Consider the following 15,318-nt stretch of genomic DNA (forward strand, 5'->3'; position numbering starts at 1 on the left):
CAGAACCTGGTTGTCAGGCTTTAGGCTGATCCTCAGGTGTTTCTCTCTGTTTATGCCTCACAGGGATTGTTGGTTTTTTTTTTTTTTTTTTTTTTTTTTTTTTTTTTTCTGTTCAAATGCATTTTACCACTGGGTGGTGCTTGTGCATCCACCAATTTGTGTCAGGGTCTATCTTTGCAGATTCTTTAGGATTTTCCATATGAATAATGACATCATCTCTAAATAGAAACTTGGGCTTCTTCTTTGCAGCCTCAGGGCTCCCTGGGGAGCTATGTGGATGACATCCCTACCCCACTTCCACTGGCCAGGACCCACTCCTGTTCCCAAATCTGCCAGGTCTCTGGCGGACCCCTGGGTCCTGTCCTCAGGCCGCACTCCCTGGACCAGGTGGGCCTCTCTCTCCCTTATTCTCTCTGCTGTCCCCTCCTTGTCTTTCCTGAGAACCGCCCAGAGCTCAGGGAGTCAGCTCTTCAGGCCCTGCCTCCAGGCCCTAGGGTCTCCCCATCCTGGTGTTATGCCCAGATTTCGTGATTCCCAAAGACCACCAGGGAGCCGAGTCCAATGCAATAGCAGAAAGCCTGTATTCCATGCTAGCATGGTCTCTGTCCCACTTACACCAACAGCAGCATGGCAGAAGAAAGAGAACTTCAACAGATCAAAGAGTTTTATAGAGGTCTGGAGGAGGGATGGCAATGTCACTGCTTTGGTTGACCCTGATTGTTTGGGTGAGGGCTAGGGTCCGGCTACACAATGACATTCAAAACGGAGGATCAGGAGTTAGCCCTGCCCTCTCATTCTGAGGAGTTAGCCCCACCCTGCCCTTTCATTCCCCCCTTGTCTTATGTGCGTGAGTCAAATCATTGACTCATTGATTCTCTGTTCTGTTTAAAAACATTCTTACAGTTACCAAGACTCCCAGTACCATAGTTCCCATCAGTACTATCCTCACTGAAGTCCAGTTTCCCTCCTGCAGGCATCAAGTCTCCTCCTGGCCTGCATGGAGTCCAGGCTGGGGATCTCACAGGTGAGGCAGCTAGTTGCCAGGATCCAGGCCATTTTCTGGCGCAGGAGCTGAGAGTGCTGTCTACCTCAACAGCCATGGGCGTGCTCAGGATAACAGTGTAGAATCCTTTTCACACTGGCAATACATCTGGAACAAGGTGGCTCCCTGGCTAAACTGCAGAGCCTGTAAGGACTTGAGCAAGGGAATAGTTATGAATTCCAGCTTTCAGTTTCTACCTCACCCTAGGAAGGATGTAGGGAGGTCTACCATACATGATCTCAAAAATGGGGGAAACCCATCCCAGTAAAGGGTACACCTGGCCCCTAAGAGGGTGAATGGCAGGGGGTTGGTCCAATTTTCACCGGTTTGTAGGACACATTTAATTAAATTCCTTTTCAGAATCCTGATCATGCCTGTCTTAAGGCTTGAGCTACATATTCTAATATACCTTGGCTACAAAGGCTGGGCTGTTATCTGATCCTATTACTACTGACAGCTCGAATCTAGGTATAATCTGCTGGAGTAATTTTTTGACTACTATAGAGACAGTTTCTGTCCTAATGGGGCATGCTTCAACTTAATCTCTACAAAAACTAGCATGTACTTGTACCATGATGCTGGTGGCTTCATCTCTGAAATCCACCGCCCAAGGCTTTCCTGGGGAATTTCTCTGGGGCCTGAAATCCCAGTGAGGCCCTCTTACCTTGCTTAGCATATACCTGTGCACAGACAGTAATTACCTTCACTAAACTTGTTAGTATCTGCCTCACAGGAGCTCAGAAGTCTTGGTGACACCTAAGTGGGTAACCTGGTGTATCTGGGCAACTAATGTCCGACCTAGAGTCTCTGGGACCAACAATTTGTCATATGGTAGAGTCTACCAACCATCTGGTCCTTTGATGGCTTGCTATGTTCTGCCAATTCCTCCTCTTGTTTGGTGTAGGTCAGGGTCTGTCATAGATCAGGTCCAGTAGGGCTACTAAGTCTTGAAAAGGCCCCACTGGTTTTTGGGCATCTTCCTTAGCAGTTTGGTCTGCGGCTCTATTTCCTCTGGCTTCAATTATCTCCCCTTTATAATGTCTTCTGCAGTGTACTATTGCAACTGTCTTTGGGAGCCAGATGGCCTCTCCTTTCTGGCTGTAGTTGGTAACCCTTTTTCCTAGAGGATGGCACTGTGTCCCCATCAAAGGGCCTGGATTAAGGCCAAAGTTCAGGAACTGTGCCCAAATGGTGTGTTCCTGGGTGACTACTGCTGCCCCTGCATATCAGATCCCATCCTGAATGTAACTGCTCCCGTCCATGAATAGTACCTCATCTGGTGATGATGGCATGACATCTGTCAGTACTGAATCTGTTACTTCTATGCAGTTCTATGAATGGGTTCCTCTGGATCATCATCTGGAAGCAGGCTTGCAGGATTGATGGCCAGTGTTTGGGTTGTTGTCAGGGCTATCTCCTGGCCCAGAGTCTGCTTATCTGCCTCCTTCACCAGCAATGCTGTGGTGGCCAATACCCGGAGGCACACTGGCTACCCTGCTGCCACAGGGTGTAGCCTCTTAGATAGATGGGAAACAGGTCGTTTCCAGAGTCTGAGTGAGAACCCCTTTGGCAATGCCCCTTACCTCACTCACATAGAGGTGGAAGGTCTTCGCGATGTCTGGCAAGGCTAGGACAGGTGCTGAGATGAGAGCCTTCTATAGCTCCTCAAAGGCCCATTGTTCCACTTTGGTCCAGTTCAGCAGCTGTGTTCCCTCAGTACACGTTCCTTCCAAGGTCCTCAGTCCTTTTTTATGTCCAAGGAAAATAGGCAGTTTGTCTGGTGGCTCCCTGGACTGATGTCTTCTTAAAGGTTACAGGTCCCATCGGCTCTGTCAAGACTGAATAGGCTGCCCCAGTGTCTATCAGGAAACTAACAGGTTTGTTTCTCACTTGTAAGGTTACCCTAGGGGCTTAATGGAAAGGAGCCCCAACCCTGTCAGTCCTCTTCCTCTAAGTTAAAGACCCTTGGAATCTGAGAATCCCTTTTTGCTTCTCCAGCAAACCTGACATTCTCTCTTTCAGTGTCCAGCTTCCTACAATAGGCATACTAATTCCTTCCTATTAGTTGCTGGCCTTTTCTCCCCTTCTTTGTTCTCCTTTCTTATCACATGTACAACTTTTACAAAAACCTTTATAATTTCAAATTAACTTTCAAATCTTCTATTATTTATTATTTTTTAAAAATATATTTTATTGATTTTTTTTACAGAGAGGAAGGGAGAGGGATAGAGAGTTAGAAACGTCGATGAGAGGGATAGAAAGTTAGAAACGTCGATGAGACCAGCTGCCTCCTGCACACCCCGCACTGGGGATGTGCCCGCAACCAAGGTATGTGCCCTTGACCTGAATCAAACCCAGGACCTTTCAGTCTGCAGGCTGATGCTCTATCCACTGAGCCAAATTGGTTTCGGCTCAAATCTTCTATTATTTTAAAATACTTAGAAAAAGGCAGAGGGAGGAGGGAGCAGGTCAAGTACCCTGTTCCCAGGTCTCCAGCCACTTGAAATTTAAAATGCCACATTTTCCCTACATATACAGATCTCAGATTCTGATAAGCCTGAAAAGGGGAATGGGAGAATTTCTAGCTGAACCTCTAAGCCCAACAGAACATGGTGAAAAGTGTCCAAGCAGTCCCTGGGGTTCTTGGGTTTCATTGGGGGCAGGGGGTCACAAGGGAATTTCTCGCCTATTCTCTGCCACTGCTACTCAAAACCACCCCTGGAGGGGATGGATGCCAGGTGGGTTGAGACAGGGAGCGTGGCTCAGGTCCCAGGTGGCAAAGAAGGTGCTGCCACCCAGGAATTTCCATATGGCATTCCACTCTCTGTTCCCACTGGGAAAGGCGCTTGCTTCCTGCTAGTAAGGGAACCGGTGACCCCTACATTATAATCAGACTCCCTGACCTTTCTGAAAAGCCCCTCTGCTTGAGGGTGTTTCCATTAATATTACTGATTTTAAAACTATAACTTAAGTTGACACACACACACAAGGACCAAGTGGCCCTCAAAATATTTTCCTTTTCTTCTAAAGATTTTACAATGTACTATAATCACTAATCACATCAAACTTAAATGGCCAATTGAGATAAACAGTAGTTAACTTTAGAATTTGGTCCCTGGTTTTAACATTTTGGACCCCAACTGTTACAACTTCATACATTTGTTAACAAAAAAAAAAAAAAAAAAAAAAAATTGAAACCTGTAAAGAATTTTTTGTGAGTTTCTTTTAGCCTTACTGTTGACGTATTCTGGGAAGCAGAACCTCAATGGATTGGCAGGTTACATTTCTCTATTTATACATTGAAATCAAAGGAGGGACATAGGTGGGTTACATGAAATTCATTGGTGATGGCCAAAGCTGGTTTGGCTCAGTGGAAGAGTGTCGGTCTGTGGACTGAAAGGTCCCAGGTTCGATACCAGTCAAGGGCATGTACATTGGTTGCAGCACATCCCCAGTGGGGGGTGTGCAGGAGGCAGCTGGTCGATATTTCGCTGTCATCGACGTTTCTAGCTCTCTATCTCTCTTCCTTCCTCTCTGCAAAAAATCAATAAAATATATTTTTTTTAAAAGAGAAATTCATTGGTGATGGAGTAAGGAAGCAGGAGAAAGCAAAGCAGTGGGAAACTCCTGGGATTGGATAAAAAGTAAAATGATGCAGGTGTTAGGTGTGTGCAGGAACAATTAATATGATAACGAAGGAATGTGAGGCATCTGTCCTCATGCTCACCACATTTGGTTGTGCCTCAGGGGCTCCGGAAAAAGGGAAGTTACAAGTTACCCAGACATCTCACAGATATGTTATCTTAGAGGCAAAAAGGCAAATGGACTCAGTAAAAAGATCAAAGTTGATCTTTGGGAAAATATCTGGGACTTGACTACCTACTATAACCTGTTGGATATTTAATTTTCAAACTATCTTTTGTGGTTATCTTAGGTCTCTGGGTTTGCAAGACTGTCTTGCAGGCCTTCCCTGAGCTTGTCAGGTTAGCATGTGGATCTTTTCTTTCACACCTTATACATGGATGGAAATTTTGTTAGGTGGGCCGATTCTGCTCTGACAGAGAGCAAGAACCTCTGTGAAAAAGGTATTCCAGTGGACACTTGGGGCGGTTTGCTACTCAGCCTTAAACAAATTGAAGATATCTTTCTTTCCTTTTTTTTTTAAACAGACCAAACATGTTCTTAATTATTTAAGAGAAAACACATTTTATTTCCTCAAAAACAAGTTGCTATACTCTAGGCATTTAGTTACCACAATTATATAACTTCTCCCAATTCAATTTGAATCTAAACTTTCAGAGCTTGCAAGTAAAATATTTAGCAGTTCTTTAAAATCTAATAATTAACTTTAAACCTTCTGGCCTCTTGTCCTTTTCTGGGTAGGTCGGCTAGCAAAATGTGTAGCCATTTAAATGCGAATGAACACATTCTTTAAAGATGGCTGCTGGATGGAATTGGATTACCTGTTGGGGTGGGTGGGGAGGGACATGTCCATCCCTTCCTTCATTAAAAATAAGATGTAGCTTTAAAACCTCTTCATGGCAAGAGACCTTGAAACTTTCAGAACTTTAAGATTTTCAGGTATCAAAACAAATACTTAGCATTTCCTAAATCAATAACACCTTTACATTTTTAAAGATATATTTCAAATAAATTATAAGGCATTTTTAATAAATATTAATAGATTAACCTCAATTCTTTAGAATTCATGCAAGGCATACTTAGATCAACACTTCAATAAACCTGTTATCTACTTCCTACTGGTTACTTGCCTCAGGGTGGGAAATTTCAAAGGCTGCTTTAAATTCCTTGAGAAACTAGCTTGTATTTCTTTCCCATTTATGTTCGCCATCCTCAAAGCCAAAAAACAGCCTAGGGTTTTAACTCTGCACACAGAAAAGAGTCAAACCCAGCTCAAACACTATGCACACTTGTTTTTAAACTGGTATTTTCCCCCTAATGAGTACAGAAATCCCCGAAGCATAAAAGTTTTCTTGTGGAGGGGCGTCCACATTGTATCACCACGTGTCTCCCCTCCTCCACCTCCTGCCTGCTCTGGGGCGAGAGAGTAGCAAATTTACAAACAAGAGCAAACTGAAACCATTACTTATACAAACATACAAACAGAGAACAGAGAAACAGACAAAGGGACCCTAAGAACAGTCTTCCAACTCTGTGGAAGCAACACCAAAAACTAGACGAAAGTCTCATGCCATCCAGTGGCCCTCTGGTGGCCATCCGACATTGAAAGCTGGCCACTCACTAGAACAACAAGTCTGACATCTGTCCTTCCAGATCTCTACCTCCACAACACAGAAAATCACAACAACCAACAAGAGGGCACCCAACATCAACATTTCAACTCCTTAGAAGGAAAAAAACAACACAGAAGTCGGCTTCAAGCCAATCCTCGTCCTGGGAGAGGATTCTACAACTCTTCTGCCTGTGAGGGGATTCCACATCCCACCTGGGAGAGGATTCCACATCTCTCCTGCCTGTGATGGGATTTCACGTCTCCCCTAGGAGGTCTGAACACCTTCCGAATCTTCCTTCTGTGGTCTTACAGGAGTGCATCCACCTAGACCTCTTCAGGCACTACCGACATGAGGTGTTTCCACATCCCTCCAGAGTGCTCACACAAGCACACAGACACACACACACACTTACTATGGCCAGTCAGGCTATCCAGATCGGCATCTCTCAAGGTCCTGGGAATACCGGATGAGCCCCCAAATGTTATACCCAGATTTGTGATCCCCAAAGACCACCAGGGAGCCGAGTCAGATGCAATAAAAGAAAGCCTGCATTCCATGCTAGCATGGGCTCTGTCCCACTTACACCAACAGTGGCATGGTGGAAAGGAGCGAGCTTCAACAGATCAAAGGGTTTCATATGGGTCTAGGGGAGGGATGGTGATGTCACTGCTTTGGCTGACCCTGATTGGTAGGGTGAAGGCTAAGTCCAGTTACACAATGATATTCAAAATGGAAGATCAGGAGTTAGCCCTGCCCTGCCCTGCCCTTTCACTAGCAGGGAGATCCCCCCCTACACACACACACACACACACACACACACACACCCTGGGTTCTCAGATGTGGCCAAAAAGGAAAACCTGGCAGTGGGACAGGCCCTCCTCCTTCTGGGCCACAGTCAGACCTCAGAGCCCTGAGACAAGCTCACCCGAGCGAATCCAAATAGGGAACTTGGGGCTGGAAGCAGGGCCCACAGGTCCTCAGGGCAGTGTCTGAGGGTGAGAGTCACAAAGCAGGGACCACAGGAAACAATCCCATTGGATAGGTCCCTCTCCATTCCTCATTGGCTGAGGACTATGGGGCTCACCTCCTCTCAGGCTTCTCCCCTAGGCCCTGCTATCTCCTATTGGGGTTTTAAAACATGGACGAGGCCTTTCCTAGTGTCTCCACCTTCTTTGGGCAGGGGACCATCCTGCAAAATGTGCTTGTTATAATGCTACTAGAGGCCCAGTTCACAAAATTCATGTGGGTGGGAGGGAGTCCCTCAGCCCTGCATGCACCCTGTCCAATCTGGGACTCCTTGAGGGATTTCTGACTGCCCATTTAGGCCCATTCCTATAGGATCAGGCCTAAACAGGCCGTCAGATATCCCTCTCATAATTCAGGACTGCTGGCTCCCAACCGTTTGCCTGCCTGCCTTCCTGAGTGCCCCTAACTATTTCTGCCTGCCAGCATGATCACCCCCTAACCACTCCCCTGCCAGCCTGATGTCTAACTGCTCCCCTACCAGCCTGATTGCCAATTTCTGCCTTCCCCTGCAGGCCTGGTCATCCCCAACTGTCCTTCCCTGCAGGCCCCGTCACGCCCACCTTCCCTCTTTTGCTGGCCCACCAACCCTAACTGCCCTCCCCTGCTGGCCTGAACGCCCACAACTGCCCTCTCTTGAAGACCCGGTCCCATTCAAATGCCTTCCCCTACTGGCCATCTTGTGGTGGCCATCTTATGTCCACATGGGGTGGCCATCTTTGACCACATGGGGGAAACCATCTTATGCGTTAAAGTGATGGTGAGTTTCCATATTACTCTTTTATTATATAAGATGCTCATAAGGAAACCCTCTACTGTGGGAAATGATTATTGTGTGAAATGTTTGCTGTGTGAAGACCCCAATACCCAGTAACTTCCAAAATGTTATAAACATGGTGATCACCCTACTATCTTGATGTGAATGCCCTGAGCCTTTAAAGTGTGTCCTAGCATAAGGCACACCATCTGACCGACACTGAGAAGACACAGGTTGTTACTACCGACTATATAAGAATTCCTGCTATGGGCTCTGGTGTCAGGGTAAAAATCTACCCCCGATTCCTCAGTGGCTGAGTACTATGGGCTTCATAGTTTCCTCAGGCCTGGCCTCGGGCTCCTGTGGGAGCATTTTAAAATGGTCTGAGGCCTTTTCCAGTTGTCTCCACATCACTCTGGCTAGCTGAAGCTGCACATCATGACTCGGGTGCACAGTTCTTTGTTCTTACAGCTGCTTCCCTCCTCCCACACTCCGTTTGCCTGTAGACACTCAGTAACCTTTCCAGTAAAGCTGGCCATGCTGGAGTGGAGCTCAGAGGCCTATTTCCTTCACCAGGAAACTCTCCAAGAAGAACCTCGCCTCTGTGACTCCTGCAGGAGCCATCATTCTTTCATTTATTTTGTAAAACATTTTTGTTAATCCTCACTGAGCATATTTTCCCATTGATGTATACAAAGAGTGCAAGGGAGAAACATCAGTGTTAGTCAGAGACACCAATCTGTTGCCTCCTGCAAACACCCCAACCAGGGCTGGGAACCTGCAACATAAGTGAGTGTCCTTGATCAGAATCAAACCTGAGACCTTTCATTCTCCAGGCCAACACCCTATCAACTGGGCCACATCAGCAAGGGCAGGAGCCATTGCTGTTTTCAGACTAACCACGGGGGTCACTTTAGAAGGAAGAGCTTCTGTGCACCCACGTGGGCCATTTGGTGTCTTGGCTGCTCCTGCCCCTGCTCCCTGCAGAGATGTCCCCTTGTTCCCAACTCCCTGTGCTCAGGGTGAGGGCACCTGATCATGACACAAAATGCAAGCAAAGGTCTATGTCCTTTCCACGTGGGTCCCCTGGGCTGACGACCCTCACCTGTGCCCTCTGCTCCCAGGCTTCCCAACTGCCCAGCTCTGGGGGCCACATGGTGTGTGTCTGACACACAAGTGAAGCATAGTAACCTCCATGTTGGATAAAACTGCTGTTGGAAATTCTCTTTGATTGTAAGACAGTCCCTAGTCCTGTAAACTCTGTCAATCTAAACTCAGTCACTTTAAGACCTTCTCTTATTGTATAAAACGGCTTTGTTTTAAGTACAAATAATAGAAACAGATAAATGTAACTGCCTGACCTTGCAAGCTAGCCATCTAAAGGGGCTGATAGCTGAAAACGGTTTGGCTTAGTGGATAGAGAATTGGCCTGGGGACTGTAGGGTCCCAGGTGCAATTCCTGTCAAGGGTATGTACCTTGGTTGTGGGCACATCTCCTGTGGGGGGTGTGCAGGAGGCATCGATCGATGTTTCTAACTCTCTCTTCCTCTCTGTAATATTAGGTCTAGTAATAATTAATGTCGTTTTCTAATACTTTTTTAAATCAAATTTATTTAAACAATACAACAAAATTTAATCAACAATATAGTTGCCATTGTTTTCTACTACTTGTGCCCAACACTCAGGAAGCATTTTAATCCCTCTGTTGTAAAATTCTTGTGATTTTGATACAAAAAATTCGGTCAATGCATTTTTGAGGCATTCTTCATTATTAAATTTTTTTCCAAGAAGAAAGTTTTGCAAAGAACGAAACAAATGGTAATCAGAAGGGGCAATATCAGGAGAATATGCAGGTTGAGGGAGAACTTCCCCTTCCAACTGGCGCAGTTTTTCAGCAGTGATTCTTGTATGCGGTCGTGCGTTATCGTGGTGAAGAATTACGCCCTTCCGATTAATCAGCACAGGTTCTTTTTCTCTTAAAGCTTGGGCTAACCTTTCCAATTGGGCACTATACACTGCACTTGTAATCGTTTGGTTAGATGGTAAAAGTTCATAATGAAGAATTCCTTTAAAATTCCACCAAACACACATCATCACTTTTTTCGCATGCAAGTCAGGTTTTGGCGTGGGCTGCGGAGCCTCATTTTTGTCTAACCATTGAGACCGCCTTTTCAAATTAACATACAGCACCCATTCTTCATCTCCGGTAACAATTTGTTCTAAAAACGGCAAACGGTTTTGACGAGAGAGGAGCGAACTGAAAATTGTGACTCTTTGATTACGGTTGTTGTAGGTCAACTCATGAGGAACCCATTTTCCAAACTTTTGGACTTTGCCAAGTGCACGCAATTGATTGGAAATTGCTTTTTGTGAACAATTTAAAGTTGTCGCAAGCTCTTGTTGGGTAATTTGAGGATTTTGCACCAAAAGAGCTTGAAGAGCTTCTTGATCAAAATTGGACACACGGCCTCAACCACTCTTGTCATCTAACAAAAAATTTCCCTCGCGAAATTTCTCAAACCAACACTGGCATTTTCTGGCGCTAACTGCATCTTGACCAAGAGCACTACAGATGTTTTTTGCAGCCTCACTTGCTTTTCTTCCTAATTGGAACTCATAAAGCATGCAGTGCAGAATATGCTCTTCATCCGCCATCTTCTTAGCCCTAGTTTTGCAACAAAAACCAAACCAAACACAAACTTTTTCAAGCAAAACTTGTTAATTGCACTTCACACATTCTGTAGATACCACGTGTTTGAAGGTTATGTCAATACAAGTCAACGCCAAGCAAGATTTTAAATGAATGTTTAAAAACGACATTAATTATTACTAGACCCGATAAAATCAATAAAATATTTTTACTTTTTTAAGGGGGGGAATGGTGATATGAACTCACATATTCTGTCAAGTGTTTGTTCATCCAAGGTTGCAGGTGTCTATATAGATAAGGTAAGTGCTCAAGGTTACAAGTTGTCTTATACAAAGAACTAGAAGATATGAAAAGGAAATACTCCCTCCTGGGTTTGCTCAGAATGTGACGGAGGTAATCTGCTCTGAACCTGCCCACAATAAAGATGACTGTAAACTAACTGGCTTATTAGGCATCTTGTCTGGCCCCCTGAATTGTGAAAAAACAAACAAACAAACACACACACACACACACAAAACAAAACAAACAAACAAACACCTGGTTTCTGTCCACAGAAAATGGGGACAGGGCCTCTGTCTTCCTCTCTGATTTGTCCTATTTGCCTAGAGGAACACAGGTGTGTCACAGGCCCTCAGTGTTGGTGGAATGGATGGGTGACTGAATGAATGAATGAATGGGATGAAATACGGTCAATTAATGTGGGTGAACAGGCTCTGGAATTGGTGAAAGGTCCACATCACCCACACCCAGAGGCCCCCTCTGAGTACCCCTTTCTGTGACACCTGCCTTGGGTCCCACTTGACCAAGGACCCAGCTCTGGAGAAATCTGGCTACAGAAGTGTGGTCCATGCCTCAGTGGACTGTACACACCCGAGTCCTTATATCAGTGAGTGATGCTCAGGCAAGTGCCAGGCATGGCTTCCTGTGTAAATACAGCCCCACTGCGGCCACACAGCCTGCTGAGTCTGGCTGAGCAGGGACATGGCTGTTTCCTTCCTTGTCTTCCTTCCCGTGCTGGGCCTCCCCTGGGGTCAGTGTCTGGGGACCTGGCAGATCACAGCCATGTTCACAGAGACGTGGACTGATTAACCTTGTTGCTTCCTTCTGTCCCAGGTGCCCTGTCCCAGGTGCAGCTGCAGGATTGGGCTCCACAGTGGTGCAGCCCTCGCAGACCCTGACCCTCACCTGTGCCATCTCTGGGGACAGTGTTTCCAGCAACAGTGCCACTTGGTACTGGGTCAGGCAGCCCCCAGGGAAAGGGCTCCAGTGTCTGGGAAGGACCTACTTCGGGTCCCAGTGGTACAGGGATTACGCGCCATTTCTCCAGAGTAGGTTAGTCATCGACCCCGACACTTCCAAGAACCAGTTCTCCCTGCAGCTGAGATCTGTGACCAGGGAGGACACCTGTGTGTATTTCTGTGCCAGGGGCACAGTGAAGTCAGTGTGAGCCCAGACACAAATCTCCCTGCCTGAGGCAGCAGGGGGCCCTCTGGACACCAAATGTTCAGCAGAGATAACATTTTCTGCTCTGCCTTAAAGCAGTTTTGTTCCAAGCAACAGAGCTCACAGAAAACAGGATTCTATGTCTAGCTTTAGGGATTATATTTGTGATCATAAAGGGGCTCTGTCTTTATGGTTTTAGTGCTTCTGGGTTCACACACCTGTAACACCAGCATGACCACCCTCAGGAGAGTACTTCCTGGGAACTGTCCTGGCACCCAGTACCCGCCTGGTTCTCTCCCTCCTCCCTGTCTCCTTCCTCACCTTCCCTCCCAAACTTCAAATGCACACACACAGCTGCAAATGGTTATTCTCTGTGCATTTGAAGTCTTCCTCCTCAAATGTTATCAGTTGTCAGTTTTGCTCCAATAAAAGCTTATAACGCATTCTCTCCATGTCCAGGTTTTTCTTACATCAAGTAATTGTCTTCTCTTCATTTACAACATACCTGTTTCTTCCCCGTGTAGAGAGGGAAGTGCACACAATTACTGAAAACCTGCAACCTCCCCAGAATGAGGTCTAAAGGGTTCCTGTGTGTTGGAGGGAAAACAAGTTTGCTGTCCTTGTCTTGGACATAAGGTTCCCTTCCTTAGGAACGAGCTCCTCCCTACCCCTACCCCGCTGTGAACACGTTTCCAGGTTCCCCTTGGTTGTTGAATTGGCATAAAGTCCACAAAGTAAGTGAACCACATAGACATAGTTGGCATTCGCACGCCCAAACCTGAGGAGAACTTTTTAAGAGTTTATCTGAGCTGAACCTGGGGCAGTTGCAAGGAAGCATGACCTCAGATGCCCTGAGAATGCCAGTGTCAGAGTTGCTTGCACAGCTTCTCTGACACATTTGGGATTGAGGAGGGAGGAGGAAGGCTGCATGGAGGTGGGAGGGAGCAGGCAGGGTTGGATTTCAGGACACTTAACAAGAGTGCTCCCTGAGGGCAGGTATGGCTTGTTGTAAAGTATTGTTGGCCTGATACTCAAGAACTATGGGCAGCCGGGACCGGTTTAGCTCAATGGATAGAGCGTCGGCTTGGGGACTGAAAGGACCCAGGTTCGATTCCAGTCAAGGGCATGTACCTTGGTTGCGGGCATATCCCCAGTAGGGGGTGGGCAAGAGGCAACTGATCTGTGACTCTCTCTCATCGATGTTTCTAACTCTCTATCTCTCTCCCTTCCTCTCTGTACAAAATAAATAAAATATATTAAAAAAAAAAAAAAAAGAACCATCGGCAGAGCAGGCTTTAGGCAAAGAGAAGCCTTTCACTAAAAAGCTATTGCCTGGGGGTGCCTCCCCCAATATGGCCCAGTTAGGGATTCTGACTATATCACCCTGTGAGGGGACTGGCAGCCCCTGGTCACATGTCACCTTGTTTTGTCCACAAAGTGCACAGTAAGTGGCATGTGGTACATTTGCTGTGCTGTGCGGCCCTCACCTGCCTGTGCCCACTTCCAAGACATTTTGATTTCAGCCTGGAGAAGCCCACCCCATTGCACACTGACTCCCACCCCTCCCCCTGACAGCCTGAAAACCCCTCATCTCTGTGTTTCTATTAAGCCAGGACCCAGGTCTCTGAACCAGCAGCTGGGGAGTGTGAGCTGGCTCTAAGGCTGAGCAGAGAGCTGAGATTTGGGACAAGGCAACCACCCTGCAACCCTAATCCATCAGCTCGGTGTGGGTGGCTGATGCAGTTCATGGAAGAGCCTTGCCTAGTGCAGCTGAGCATTGGGCTCATGCTGTGTCCACAGGGCAGGTCTCCCCTCTCCACACCAGGAGCCCCTGGTTTGTGGTAGGTCACCTCGCTCAAACCTGGGATGGGCATGGTCTCCTCTTGGGTAAAGCGAGTGGGGCCATAGAGGCCTCACACACAGTGAGTCCAGCTGAGCTGACTGGGACCTGTGCTGCGCGGGGCAGAGAGAGAGTTTGTGGGACAGGGCTGCTCCCAGAAGAAGAGCCGAGGACTGACCTGCAGGAGGCCCCTCTGCCCCTGACAAGGGAGGGGCTCACCTGCCCCCAGGACAACTTGGTGCCTCCATTTTCCCAGGGTTTTCTCCCCAAAGACAATGTGTTCCTTTTTTATTTTTATATTCGTCCAATTCTCACCTATTTATCCTATGTATTCCATTGCTTTTCATAGAGAAAGTACGATGGAGAGAAGGGAGAGAAAGAGGGAGAGAGGGAAGGAGGAAGGAAGAGAGACAAACATCAATGAGAGAGAGGGCAATAGATTGGCTGCCTCCCTTTTGCTCCTTCCAGAGGTCAGGATAGATCTTGGAACCCAGGTATGTGCCCTTGACCAGAAATCGAACCCAAGGCCTTTGGTGCCACGGCCAATGTTCAAAATACTGAGAGACCCCAGCAAGGGCTCCATTTGTCAATGAAGGAACTTCTCCCAATTTGAGAGGCTGGGAAACAGAATTTTTGCACGTGAAAAGCAGAGAACTTGAGTCAATTGTGTGGTTTCAGGAAGGAAGCTGAGTACTTGGGACTGGGACAACAGTTTTGACTCAGAGGCTGTAGTCACAGTTTCCAGCCCAGCCTCTCCTGCCTCATCACATGTCCACTTGAGAGTTTTATGGAAGAGCTGATTGTGGAAAATGATGAAGACAATTTTTAGTCTCAAAATAAAAGCATCATTCCAATGCAACCTCTCATTCCCAAACCCAAGAAAGCAAACATGGTCATAGTGTATAAAGGAGAGCGAGAGGAAGCCCCATCTACAGCACCTCCTGGGGTAGCACCCCTGAGTCCTCATCAAAACTTCAAGCAAGGAGGAATCTCAATCCTGGAAGCTTCTCCCAAAGGAAGGGGTAAGGTTGACCAGATGTCCAGGAAGGAGGGAAGGAGAATGTGTCAGGATGGGAATTCTTCTGGCCAGAATCCTAAAGTCCTTTCCCATCTGGGGTCATCCTAGGATGACAAGGTCAGGCATGCAGCCCAGGGTCTCTGCTGCACCTTTATATCCAGACTCCATGCAAATGGGGCTCCCCTCCTGCTCATAAAGGAGGGACCAGCCCCACATGCTGGGGAGACACCCAGAACCCACGTGTCTGAGACAGGATCCCAGCAACTCCACTATGGACTTGGTGCCAAGCT

General features: G+C 46.9%; 2 gene segments (V, D, J or C); both read left to right on the forward strand.

Moving 5' to 3' along the window:
- The window catches only part of LOC118712129, a 199,876-nt gene that overhangs the window by 45,328 nt on the left and 139,230 nt on the right, over positions 1 to 15,318 (forward strand).
- LOC118712122 overlaps positions 11,627 to 15,318 on the forward strand; it is a 106,738-nt gene continuing 103,046 nt past the window's right edge. The window contains 2 exon segments of the C gene segment in view: positions 11,627 to 11,757; positions 11,841 to 12,152. Of these exon segments, the coding sequence occupies positions 11,642 to 11,757; positions 11,841 to 12,152 (428 nt within the window).

The sequence above is a fragment of the Pipistrellus kuhlii genome, unplaced genomic scaffold (genome assembly GCF_014108245.1).
Source record: "Pipistrellus kuhlii isolate mPipKuh1 unplaced genomic scaffold, mPipKuh1.p scaffold_m20_p_83, whole genome shotgun sequence".
Lineage (NCBI taxonomy): Eukaryota > Metazoa > Chordata > Mammalia > Chiroptera > Vespertilionidae > Pipistrellus > Pipistrellus kuhlii.